This window comes from Trichomycterus rosablanca, chromosome 3 (assembly GCF_030014385.1).
Source record: "Trichomycterus rosablanca isolate fTriRos1 chromosome 3, fTriRos1.hap1, whole genome shotgun sequence".
Taxonomy (NCBI): domain Eukaryota; kingdom Metazoa; phylum Chordata; class Actinopteri; order Siluriformes; family Trichomycteridae; genus Trichomycterus; species Trichomycterus rosablanca.
Window position 1 is genome coordinate 21,356,197 of NC_085990.1, and position 13,539 is coordinate 21,369,735.

At 38.2% G+C, this 13,539-nt stretch overlaps 1 protein-coding gene across 8 annotated transcripts in view; it reads right to left on the minus strand.

Moving 5' to 3' along the window:
• The window catches only part of si:ch211-285f17.1 (sickle tail protein), a 170,310-nt gene that overhangs the window by 43,546 nt on the left and 113,225 nt on the right, over nucleotides 1-13,539 (minus strand). For all 8 annotated transcript variants that reach the window (XM_062991043.1, XM_062991039.1, XM_062991041.1 and 5 more), the window contains 2 exons: nucleotides 7,415-7,619; nucleotides 2,215-2,413 (listed from right to left, as the gene is read on the minus strand). In XM_062991043.1, the coding sequence (XP_062847113.1) occupies nucleotides 2,215-2,413; nucleotides 7,415-7,619 (404 nt within the window). The remainder of the gene's footprint in view (nucleotides 1-2,214; nucleotides 2,414-7,414; nucleotides 7,620-13,539) is intronic.

A 13,539-nucleotide genomic window follows, 5' to 3' on the forward strand; every position in this document is an offset into this window, starting at 1 on the left:
CTTAACAGAATGGTCTGAATCAAAGTAAGTTTACTCATAAACTAGTGATCCAAAGGTGTGTTTTTGTTTGCTTGTTCTCATAAATGACGTGTGTCTGTGTGTAAAATGGCATGGCTGGTCGTGTCAGGTGACCGTGATTTGGTATTTCATAGGTGAAAAAAAGGAGCGTCTCAAAGTTCAGCTTAGATTATTGTGGCAGCCTATCTATATCAGGCATGAGAAGCTCAGAGGCTTATTAAACATTTAAGAGTGTGTGTGTGTGTGTGTGTGTGTGTGTGTGTGTGTGTGTGTGTGTGTGTGTGTGTGTGTGTGCGTGTGCGACCAAGCATGAACAATCTAACTTTTATTGGTCACCAGTCAACAGACTGTAAAAAGTAATGCTAATTTAAAGTTTAGAACAAAACAGAACAACGAGAACACATGAAACCCATAAAAAATAACAGAGATAATAAGGATAATAACTTTTCCTGAGACACAGCTAGTAAAAGCCATGTGAAACCACATATGTAATCACACAAGTTTTCCTGACTAATTTACACAAAACTGGAATAGTTAAACTGTATTATTTTACTGTGGTTGACTGTGGCTCCTACTAAAAAAATGCCAACATCAAAAAGTTTTCAGTCAGTCTTCAAAGCCTGTGCATGCCTCTATGATCAGAATAAGTAAATATGCCTAACAAATCGATCTAAAAAAGCAGCCCAATATAATTACATTTACTGCTAGAAATAAAGAATATTAAATTACTATTAAATATCCCATTTTAAAGCCATGAGTATTAACATGAAGTCAGCCTTCCCTAAACAGCCTACACTCTTGTTTTTACAATGTGTGCACATCAGTTTATAAAGCATTTGTAAAGTCAGGGTGATGTTATACATAATGCCTGGCTCACAATTACAATCGTAATTTTAAACAATCAGGTCTGTATGTAGATGCCCAATAGCACCACTGAAGGTTTCTAACCCTGGATCCAGGCATTATTGGGCTGGCGTAATTTACAGCTGCACCACTAAAGCTCCTTGTCTAAAAAATAACATTCACAAGATGTTTTTTAAGTGTTGTTTTTCAGCAAAAACATACAGAAACTTAGTGGTTTAATAGCATTTTTAGCTTTAATATAATTTTTTATATTAATTTCTTTTATTTATAATTAGGTACAACTGGCAACTTCACCTGTGCTCACATGAATAGTGCTAGTTTTTTAAAAGATGTAACTGTCCATCATCAATCAGGCTTTACATTGGCATTAGCTTTGAACTGCCTTGCAGGAAAGAGGTTACTTCTTTTAAATCAGTAACTTGTTTAAAAGTTGGTGCTGATCACATGAATTTCATTCATTAAGGTCAATCTCTAAGTCTATGGCAATATAAATCCTGCTTTACTGTGGAAACACTAGCAGACCCTGACAGACCGATTTTTGGTTTTTGGATGACATCTAACCATAAGCACAAATATGCTTGTAGCATAAGCATTTCAGGTTGAGCTCTCCTTTCAACCTAGACAAAGAGACGACTGTTCCACTGTATTTGTACAGATTATCCTGGGATTATTCCTGATTTGAATAAATCTATGACCTGTTTTTAAATCTGGAAAAGAATTTCTAGACTGATTGAATTGCTTGTTGCTTGGGCTAATGTTTATACTGGCAAATAGAAGTCACCAGCTGTAGTCAATCATAATAACAAAAAGGGATTAAGAGGCAATGCCACAAAGTTGAATGACATTATAGAACTTTCTGCACACCAAATAAATAATGAAAGCTGCTGGGGGTACGAGAAGCATGGTAGGGCAATCGGTGCGCTGGTGCCACAGAGAAGCATAGCTCCTGAAGTCCTGAGTTTTATTCCTGCTTCTGGTCAATGTCTGTGAGGAGTTTTTTATGTCCTATCTGTGTTTGCATGGTGCAGAAAGTAAACAGGCAGCACTAAATTGCCCCCAAGTGTAAACAAGTAAGAGAACAAATATGAGTCATTAGCCCAGGGAACATTATCACAAAAGGATGCCTTGGCTGGACTCAAAATTCGCACAGGAAACACATGACTCGTCTTACCCTCTCAGTATGGTCATTATCAAACTTTTTGGGGAAAACACATTTAGACTGTTTGATTTTGTAGCATTTAATAAGGGACGTCTCACACCTGGCAATAATCTTTAGTAATTTTACACCAGTACAGCATAATTATCAGAGACACACAAACTCATGATACATACCTGACATCGCTGAGCTCGTAATACATGTTCCTCATGTCGTCTTTAACGTAGATTGCGGTGCTGGGTGACTCCAGCATTTTCATGCTGAGCTGCTGGGGGAAGGCGCTGACAAACAAAGCTCGCACTGTGTCTGAACTCGTTATCTCGTTGGGCATCCGAATCTGCTTGGTGTCATCACCATACTGCAGGTACAACACACCTGAAAGATAAACAGAATGAGATTTAGAATGAATTTGTTTTAAAAGTGTTTCAAACTGGGGTTTAATAAACGTCTTAAACAACATAAAATTACACCAACAAATTGTTTTTATGCTGCAAAAAATAAAGCCTTTTATAAAGCCAATTGTTTAGTTAGACAAATTTTAGTTCTGAAAGTGTTTTTTAACCTTTTGGTTTTATTCAGTGGACACAGAAATATTTAGAACTTTTAACTTTTTGCACAGGGGTGGCGGGGTGGCGGGGTGGCGGGGTGGCTCGGGGGGGAAGCACTGTAGCCTCACAGCAAGAAGGTCCTGGGTTCGATCCCCAGGCGGGATCTGTTCTTTCTGTTCAGAGTTTGCATGTTCCCCGTGTGTCTGCTGAGGTTTCCTGCAGGAGCTCCAGTTTCCTCCCACAGTCCAAAAACATGCAGTCAGGTCAACTGGAGACACTGAATTGCCCTATAGGTGAATGGGTGTGTGTATGTCTGTATGTGTGTCTGCCCTGTGATGGACTGGCTAATTGGTCCAGGGTGTTACTGTGTGCCCTGAGGGATTTATTTTTGTCTAATCAGACCAGAGAATCGTTGTCCCCATGCTGACTTTTTCCCTCCTGCTTTCCTAGGTCTTTTACATGCCGTTATCTCCAAGTGGGATGTCATATGCCGTTCACTGGACTCCCTACTGCCGTAAAAGCAATTCATGTGGTGTTGCAAAAATAAGTGTTCAACACTTTCTCTGACCTATGCACAGGCTCTTTCTTTTTTGAAGAGACCACTGAGTTCTTCCTCACTTCCCTAACAAAGGCCTTTCTTGCCCATATGCCCTATCTGGCTGGATGGCCCATTTAAGGAAGGTTTTAGGTTGTGCCATGTTTCTTCCATATCAAAATAAACAAACAAACAAAATAGACTTTTCCGGAGCGGGCCATGTGGACTGTGTCATACTGTGACAGCTTGTTTTCAGTTCTGCGCTAATCCCAATTCTATCCACTTTCTCTATTCTTGGGTCTTGTATTTGTAAATGATTCCATTATTTTGGCCACCTCCTTTTGTGCATGTATCCCCTAAATTAATTGTGTTTTGAACTAGACTGGTCTTGGACTGGACTGGTATCATGATTCTAGAGAAAGCACGTACACTAAAGCCTGCAACACACTCGAAATAGTTGGAACAGAGACATGTTTACCACTATGCTATATCAGCATTGGCACCATATATTTTAAAAAGAAGACAGAGCTGGACTGCAGCTTTTGTTTTTTGCTGATATCAGTCTGGATAGTTTTTTTCACAATACTATCTGTGGTAAACGGTGAAAGACCTAAATTATGTGCAATTTTGCATTGAGATTTTTTTTTAACTGCAACACTTTAACAAAGTTTAGCACAACCACAACAAACCAAAAGCCATCTTCTCTTGCAGACTTAACTTTTCTTTTTTGCCCGTGCTTTGGTTCTAGTTGAAGGTTTTAGTTCTAGTTGCACGAATTAAGCAAAAACTGTTTATATTTAATAAATACAATCAAGCTGGTTAGTTGGTTTCTTTGTACTTTTGTCAGTTAAATAAAATGGACCAGGGGTAAAAGACCAGCAAGCGTAATAGACCACTGTGCCACCCGAGCGGCCGACATGTGGCCTAAAGTCTTCAATTATGGACCGTAAACTAAATATGCTTTTACTTAACCTATAATCATGCACTGCTATCGTGAAGCCTACAAGACATAGAAAAGTACTATGTTTTTGTGACCAATCTGAACATTATACTCATATATTATACGTTTATATATATATATATATATATATATATATATATATATTATTATTTTGTGCTGAATGGTATCAGTCAACAGGGTATACAGGATTTCATGCTGTGACTGCAGGCTGCATAGTGAGTACGTTCCTGCTGTCTCTACAAACGAGAAACAAATGTTTTGCACAGCCAAATGGTGCCGTTCTAAGGAAATCCAGACTTAGAAAACAGATTTACTTTAGATCCCATTGCAGAATCATTTAAAATAGTGATATAAAAAAGCAGTACAGCTTATATGCCTAAGTTTTTAACTACAGAAGTGTTGAACACTATGATACATGAACAATTAGAACACAAAGGTAGTGTTCGTCAAAGTTATAGTACACCAGTTTACACACTTTACTTAATGATGTAATATTAGAAATATAAGTTTTGCTGATACAATTGAGTAGTTTATGTATGAGTAGCCCAGCTCATGCAGTTAAAAATATCTAAAAAACAACTTTTAAACAGAATTGAGTAGAATTGTTATGCAGCTAAACAATAGATGTCCTGAAGCATCTTTAGAACAAACGTTCATCCCCACACAGCTTAGACAAGTGTGAACTCCTTAAGAAATAAAGTGAAAAACACTCACAGTATAAATGTACAACAGCTCTTTATGTCCAGATGCAGCAAGACACAATACACTCCTTGTTTCAAACTTTTCCAAAGCAATTCCAAAATGTCTACTTTCCTCAAGGTCCCTTTTCATTTTCACTCTCGCTCTCTTCTCTCTCTCTTATCCTCTGCAACTGTGTTTCCAGCTGCTGTTCATTTAAACTAACCAATCACAGCTTTAAAGGCCAGTGAAGGCTTCAATTTCAAAGCACATATGTGGTGTGTGTGTACAGACAAAGGAAAGAATGGAAGGTGTGTTACATCCACTAATAAAAACATCTGAGAAAAGGGAAAAAGGTTATAGTTTCAGGGACGGGCAAATTTAGTTCAGTATTCAGTCTCAGTATCAGTATTTGATTAGTAAAAGTAGACTCGTTCAGTGTTATTTGTTCAGCGCATACATATACTCAAAAAATGCTACTTATAATATTTGTAACATTTTCACAACACTCTTACAAGTTACTTAAAAATGTATAGGAATCTAATTTTAACCCTAATGAAACAGTCATACCACATCTGTCTAAATTAGTAATAATTCCAAAAGATTGTGACCATTAAAACAACATTGTTAGACATTAGCCATGAGTTTACTGACAATTCTAGCAGTTCAAATCTCTCTCTGTTGGCTAATAAAAAGAATGATATCTCAAATTTAATCCTACAGACCCACTGCCCTGCAATATTTTAAATATTTCTACTTGAAACACACCTGATTAAGGTTATGAACAAAAACTCAGCTGGATCAGATGTGTAGGAAAAGCTTTAAGTTCATTTGGGTCTTCAACATTAGGAAACCTGCGTTTTATTAAGATTATTACATAGTTTAATGACTGTATGAAATGTTCAGGTATAAATGTTGAAAGCTAGGTGCTAAACTACAATACATATGTGATCTCTTGTAGTACCTGTATTAAACCAGTGTTTTCCGGACCCGCAGAGACCCTGACCAGGATAAAATCTCCTTAAAAATCTCTTAAAAAGTACATCCAATTGGGGTTTTAGTTAGATTGCATGAAATAAATCTGATGAATCAGAAAATAAAAATAAAAAAACTAAAAATCATAAATTCCTCTGGGACCCACCTCTTGAACCAGACTGTTTTTATTTTTAAACTCAACAGCACTGCTTACTGCCCAGTGTGTGTGTGTGTCTACAAATGTGTGTCTCTTCTATAATATGAGCCTGTGACTGCATAAGTATAGGCCCTATCTTAGAGGCTTGATGGAAAATAGCACATTTGCTTCACCATATTAACTTCAAACTAACTTTAAGCAGGGATCTGATTTCAGGGTGCAGCCACTTTCTCCAAACATCCCGATCACACATGAAGCTTAATAACAAAGATAAAATGTGTTTCTATAATCCTCCAGTAAACAGTAATGACTGTCTGAGCATGCGCACATACTGTCAAAGTGTCTGGCATGGCATGGCAAAAGCAGTGATGGTTTCTATTTTCTGCTGCTGTTATCAAAGCCTTACACGGTCTACTGAAGTAAGCAAAGCACTCCATTAGAGCTGAACTTTAAACCAGTGTATGAGTGTGTTTCTGTTGGTATTTATTTACAAAAACTGTGTTCACACTAGCAGGTGATAGGTCACTGGTGTTGCTTTGTCTTTTGTTGGTGTGTGAACAGGGATGGCTGTTGTCACTTGTAGTGTTACTTTTGGTAATAAAGCAGTGGTTACAGTTTTTTTTCTTTAACACATGAATGCATAACACCACCACCAAACAAGGGCTAAACGCAGGCATAATCTAAAGCTTCTGAAGCTATTAAGTGAAAGATTTAAGTACACACTAGCAGATGACGTCACTATTTTTTGGTTTCTTGGTTTAGCATGTAGGGGGCCACTACTGATTTTAGTTTGGGAATGGGCACTAACCAAAAAATGCCAAAAAGGCATTGGAAAAAGTGATGGAATTTACTGACAAATTTGGCAAGGCAAAAGGACATGATTCTTTTAACAAAATCACGCTGCTGATCTCAGATGGTGTACAATCATAAAAGTGGAAGCATATAAGCAAATATAATGCAACTTAATAATAAGTTGGAATGTTCACATACTTTTGTCCAAAATCTGGTCTGCAGACTCCCCCACTTTACGGTCACACCAGACAGCACATTTAACAAACCTATGTAATAAACCTTAGAATAATACTAAGTTAGAAGCTAAAGTATATAGTGACTTATTCCAGTGAAGTTATTCCAGTCTAAAATGTGCTCACCAAAGTATGTTTATTAAACCCTTAATCCCTCATGGAGCTCATATAAAAGCAGCAAACAGGTCTTAGAAGAGTGCTCGGGTGGCACAGCAGTCCAATGCACTAGCACACCACTGTGTTGTGTTTAAACCTGTTTGAGTTTGAATCTCGGTAGAGCCACCGACTTGCCTGGCCTCCACATAAACACATTTCGCCATGAAACAGGAAAGAGATTAAGTTCAGCTGACTAAAATCACTGTCATTTTTAACAATGATCGCAAGTCTTACAAAAACCAAACAACTAAAAAAACTACTGTATTATTGCCAGAAGACTACAAAAAATATCTAAACTATAATGTGCTGGCAAAATAACCCTGCTGTATGTGTGTCTGTACCCAAAGAGCGGTCCTTGGTTTGGTTGGCTGAGCGCACCACAGGCAAGCTGGCACGGGTACGGGAGCCGCGGGTGAAGGCGACGGGGACATCACACTCCGACATGACCTCAAGAGCATCCAGAGATGCCAGTGAACCCTGATCTGGGTGATCACTGAAGGTGGGCACTGGGCTTGAGCAGGCCACGCTGGTCCTGGCACTCTGGTTCTGCACAACACAATGAAAAAATATACAATTTAAAATGGGCAGGTTACAGTGCTTTTCATATTACAACCAGTAATCATGGTTATTTTTATATGTTATTTTTTTGTCTCAGACTTCACACACTGATTTGATTCCAAAACCATAGACCTGTCACATGCAAGAACAGACGTAAACATGTAACAATCAAACCATTTGCAGTAGCATATATTGCTTAAAATCAGCATCACACACAACAAAAATGACTATTTAAAACCTTAGCAGTGCAGCATGCCAAATACACCAAGCTTTAACCTAGCTGACATGTAGACTACTACATCAGAAATATGTGGCCAACTCAACATCACATCGGCATGTGTTTGTAGAACATCTGGCATTACATTTATAAGCTTTCTTATTAAGTTGCTTCCTCTTTGGTGCTGTATGGCCTCCACTCTAGTGGTTAAGCTTTCCGTTAGATGCCCAAATGACCACTGACTCACCGTCTGTGATCTCATTCACCCCTGCTATAGAATACAGGGTGGGCCATTTATATGGATACACCTAAATAAAATGGGAATGGTTGGTGATATTAACTTCCTGTTTGTGGCACATTAGTATATGGGAGGGGGAAAACTTTTCAAGATGGGTGGTGACCATGGCGGCCATTTTGAAGTCGGCCATTTTGGATCCAACTTTAGTTTTTTTCAATGGGAAGAGGGTCATGTGACATCAAACTTATTGAGAATTTCACAAGAAAAACAATGGTGTGCTTGGTTTTAATGTAACTTTATTCTTTCATGAGTTATTTACAAGTTTTTGACCACTTATAAAATGTGTTCAAAGTGCTGCCCATTGTGTTGGATTGTCAATGCAACCCTCTTCTCCCACTCTTCACACACTGATAGCAACACCGTAGAAGAAATGCTAGCACAGGCTTCCAGTATCCGTAGTTTCAGGTGCTGCACATCTCGTATCTTCACAGCACAGACAATTGCCTTCAGATGACCCCAAAGATAAAAGTCTAAGGGGGTCAGATCGGGAGACCTTGGGGGCCATTCAACTGGCCCACGACGACCAATCCACTTTCCAGGAAACTGATCATCTAGGAATGCTCGGACCTGACACCCATAATGTGGTGGTGCACCATCTTGCTGGAAAAACTCAGGGAACGTACCAGCTTCAGTGCATAAAGAGGGAAACACATCATCATGTAGCAATTTCAAATATCCAGTGGCCTTGAGGTTTCCATTGATGAAGAATGGCCCCACTATCTTTGTACCCCATATACCACACCATACCATCAATTTTTGTGTTCCAACAGTCTTGGAGGGATCTATCCAATGTGGGTTAGTGTCAGACCAATAGCGGTGGTTTTGTTTGTTAACTTCACCATTCACATAAAAGTTTGCCTCATCACTGAACAAAATGTTCTGTGTAAACTGAGGGTCCTGTTCCAATTTTTGTTTTGCCCATTCTGCAAATTCAGTGCGCCGATCTGGGTCATCCTCGTTGAGATGCTGCAGCAGCTGGAGTTTGTAAGTGTGAGTTTGTGAGTAGCTAATATCCGCCGAAGGGATGTTCGACTGATGCCACTCTCCAGTGACATGCGGCGAGTGCTACGCTGTGGGCTCTTGCTGAATGAAGCTAGGACAGCCACTGATGTTTCTTCATTAGTGACAGTTTTCATGCGTCCACATTTTGGCAAATCCAACACTGAACCAGTTTCACGAAACTTGGCAAGCAGTTTGCTAACTGTAGCATGGGAGATGGGTGGTCTCGTAGGGTGTCTTGCATTGAAATCTGCTGCAATGACCCGGGTACTGCGTTCACCAGACATCAACACAATTTCTATCCGCTCCTCACGTGTTAACCTCTGCGACATGTCAATGGCTGTAAACAAAGAGAAGCTTGTAAATAACTCATGAAAGAATAAAGTTACGTTAAAACCAAGCACAACATTGTTTTTCTTGTGTCACATGACCCTCTTCCCATTGAAAAAACTAAAGTTGGATCCAAAATGGCCGACTTCAAAATGGCCGCCATGGTCACCACCCATCTTGAAAAGTTTTCCCCCTCCCATATACTAATGTGCCACAAACAGGAAGTTAATATCACCAACCATTCCCATTTTATTTAGGTGTATCCATATAAATGGCCCACCCTGTAGTATAGTTTACATTCTCCTGGCAAGCACCAAATCCCAATTCATCCATCAGACTGCAGTAGGCTGACAGAAATGTGATACAACACTTTTTAAATATGCTTCATATTTATGATAACACTGCCTCCAAATGGAGTCTGGAACACCAAAGGCAGTCTGAACATAAATGTTACAAACTGACTTGTTGGAAATATGCCACACTAAATAAGGTCCATATTGCAAACCACTAAGTTCTTCTGTCTGATCCATTGTACTGCCAATTTACTCTTATTTAGACTGCATGATCGTATGATTTTATGCACGTGTTAGCAGTGTGGTTTTGGCTGACATCCCCACATTCTCTAGTTAAAGTAAAATAAATTAAATACATTTACACTAACATTACACTAACCCAAGTAAAATAATGAAAACAATCAAAAGACTGCTTTAGTTCTTTATACACTTAGGGCTTTAAATATAATCTTTTTTTTTTTTTTTTTTTTTTTTGCAATTTCCCCCCAATTTTCTCCCTAATCTTTCCACCTACACGAGGCAAGTTCATATGCGGATCAGCTTTGAGCATGGAGAGCCACACCCTGATCAACGCACCATTCCCCAACTCTGTGCAGGCACCATCAATCAGCCAGCAGAGGTCGTAGCTGCATCAGTTATGAGGATCCCTGGTCCAGCTTTCCCACCCTGTGTGAACAACAGCCAATCGTTGTTCATGTAGCCACCAAGCCCAGCCCAGCCGGACAGCAGAGCTGAGATTCTAAATGATGTGTTCAAAATCCCAGCTCTAGTGTGCTAGTGTGTTTTACTGCTGTGCCACCTGAGCGGCCTAATACAATCTATTTCTGTTGTTTTTTGTAATATAAACAAATAAAAAGATTGAATTATTAAATCTATTCTTAAAGTTGTTGTCATTTCACACACCACAAACACTTATGACTTTACAAACATTAAAGCAGCAGCATGCTGGAAATCCCTGCTGAGTTCACTGTTGGTCAACCAAGTTAAATATTAAATAATTATGAGTAAAGAAAAACCACACATTTATATAGACAGGTCAATTAGGATGTATACACACAGACACACACACACATTAACACATGCTAACATTAACACACGTTAATGACAACTACTGACTCCAAGTAAATGAAGTGACTCAATTTTGAGCAGATATCTCTGAATGTTAAGCTCACACTGCAGTGAGGACAACATCCCCTGCAAACACTACAGAGAAAGAGAGAGAGAGGGGGTCAGAAAAGAAGGAGTGATTTATTGAAGAAAACTAAATAAATAAGAGGAAATAACAAGTGGTTTACATTCAACTAAAGACATAAAGTCTAAAGCAGGGGTGCACAACCAGATCCGGCCCGGCAAAACTCTCGATCCGGCCCGCCAAATGAAGTGCTGATGCAGTTTTAAATAAATGATGCTGTCACTTTAAATTCACTGGGTAATTCCATGAACTTGCGACTGAAAATTAAATTATGTAAATACAAGTTACCTCAGCGGTACCATGTGTTTGTCCAAACCGAGTAAAAAAAGAAAAGTGGATCTCGAGCATATGAAATTTAACCCTGAATGGACATACAGGTATTTTCTTATGTCTGCTGTGCTTGCGACCACATTAATCAGTTGGTGTCAGAAAGACACTGCAATATCTCCCACAGACCAACACATTTCTTCTAACTACCTGATTTTATGTAACTGTATTTAGTGCTGGGCGATTTTCACGAATTCGAATGAACGTTTTCACATGATGTTAGAAATGTGACAATCGCGATTGTTTACATACTTTATATTTTAATTAAAATAGCAACATGTCACGAGGCAGAAACTGAGCAGACGCTCGCGGTATATCAGGGAAAGTTTAATATTAAAAGGGCAAAAACAGACAGGCAGGAAACGGAAGAAGGATCATACACGGTAACGGTTAGATTCAGAAATAAAGACACAAACACGATCAGCAAAACTTCACAACGAGACTAAAACAGAAGAGTTTAAATAAGATTCATGGAACCGAACACAGCTGAACTGAATCAAAACTCCTGAGACGGTGAGCGCGATCAGGATTGGCTGACCGGGGACATGTGATAGTCACGTGACAGTCCAGGGGCTCATGGGAATTGTAGTCCATATGGTTAGACATGCAATGTGCCCCCTCCATCCACCCCCCAATCACAAGAGGACAAAATCAAAGCTGAGCTGAGTGCTTATTCGATGTCCCCCAGTGTAGATACTGATACAGACTCACTTATATGGTGGAAACAGTAAACAGGCTTGTGTTCCTTTTAAAAAAGGAACTATAGCCTAGTGGGTAAGATACTGGACTAGTAATCAAAAGGTTGCCGGTTCAAGCCCCACCTCTGCCAGGTTGCAACTGTTGGACCCTTAAGCAAGGCCCTTAACCATCAATTGCTTAGACTGTATACTGTCACAGTACTGTAAGTCGCTTCGGATGAAAGCGTCTACTAAATGCCTGAAATGAAATAAAAAACCTGTAAAGAACTGTTTGTAGTTTTGCACTTTTCTTATGCTGCACATTATTTAAAGTGAGTTGTTTGTGAGTTTTTTTATATAAAGGATATAGCTAATTAAGATTTCTATTTTGTTCAAATTATTGTTAATTATTGTTATACTGTTATTGTTATAAAGTTTGAGTTCCTTGAAAGGATAATTATAGGTGGTGCTGTTACTATTTTTGCATTTCTGCAGTCTTTTAAATTAAAATTTTTCAATTGCATTATAAAAAAAAATAATAATAATTGCAATCGCAATCAAGAATCAATAATACATTTGAAAATAATCGAATTTTTTTTTTCATTATCACCCAACCCTAACTGTATTACAAATTCATGTGGACAGATCTGTAAAAATGAAATGTGTGGCCCTCTGGTTTGGGTGTTTATGTGAAATCGGCCCTTGGTAAAAAGAAGTTGAGCACCCCTGGTCTAAAGTGATCTAAAACATAATTGCTTATAATCAGATTCCCTCTGTGACTATGATTTCAGTTATTTGAACAAAACTCCATATTAAAATCGCAAAATAAGTGAGTAAAACACATTTTGTAAAATATTAATTAATTATTACCTTATTTATGTAAGGAACAAAGTGGTATACTGCCCTCTGTACCACAGTAAAAGCATAATTGCAGGTTGTACCCCTTTGAGCAGAACTGACTGCCTTGTATAATTTGACATGTCATTTCATATTAATGTGGAGAAATTTAGTTCACTCTCGAAAACAGAACTGCTAAGTTTTCAGAAAATAACTACTCATATCTAATCTTGTCACAACATCTCAACCAGGAATGTGACTAGACCAATATATTATCTTAAGTTCCGTTTCTTTGTAGGAAAAGACTAAGTGTTGTTTTATTAGCAAATGACAGCTATATAAAGTTTTAACTACAAAAAATGACTACAAAAAATATGATTTCTGGATTTTTTTTAAATCAGATTAAAATTACTTCAATTAAATATTGGATTTATCTTATTTTTACAATGTGAGATTAGGTAATTTAACAAATGATGCATTTGTACTTATCTTTACCAGAAGTGCCAATAACTATTTAAACTGTAGTTAGTTTAAGTGTAGTATTGTAGTGTGCAGTTTAAAAAGCAGAGATTCATAACCAGCAACAGCAACAACAGTAAATGTAATAATTGTATACAGTATAGATTTGTAAAACCTGTGTAAAAGCAACAAATTAAAAATAGATAGTTCGTGCTTAAACTCCTTAGATTCATGATGCTTCCAAGGAAAAGCAGATTTTCACATTTTAGACCTGTACTG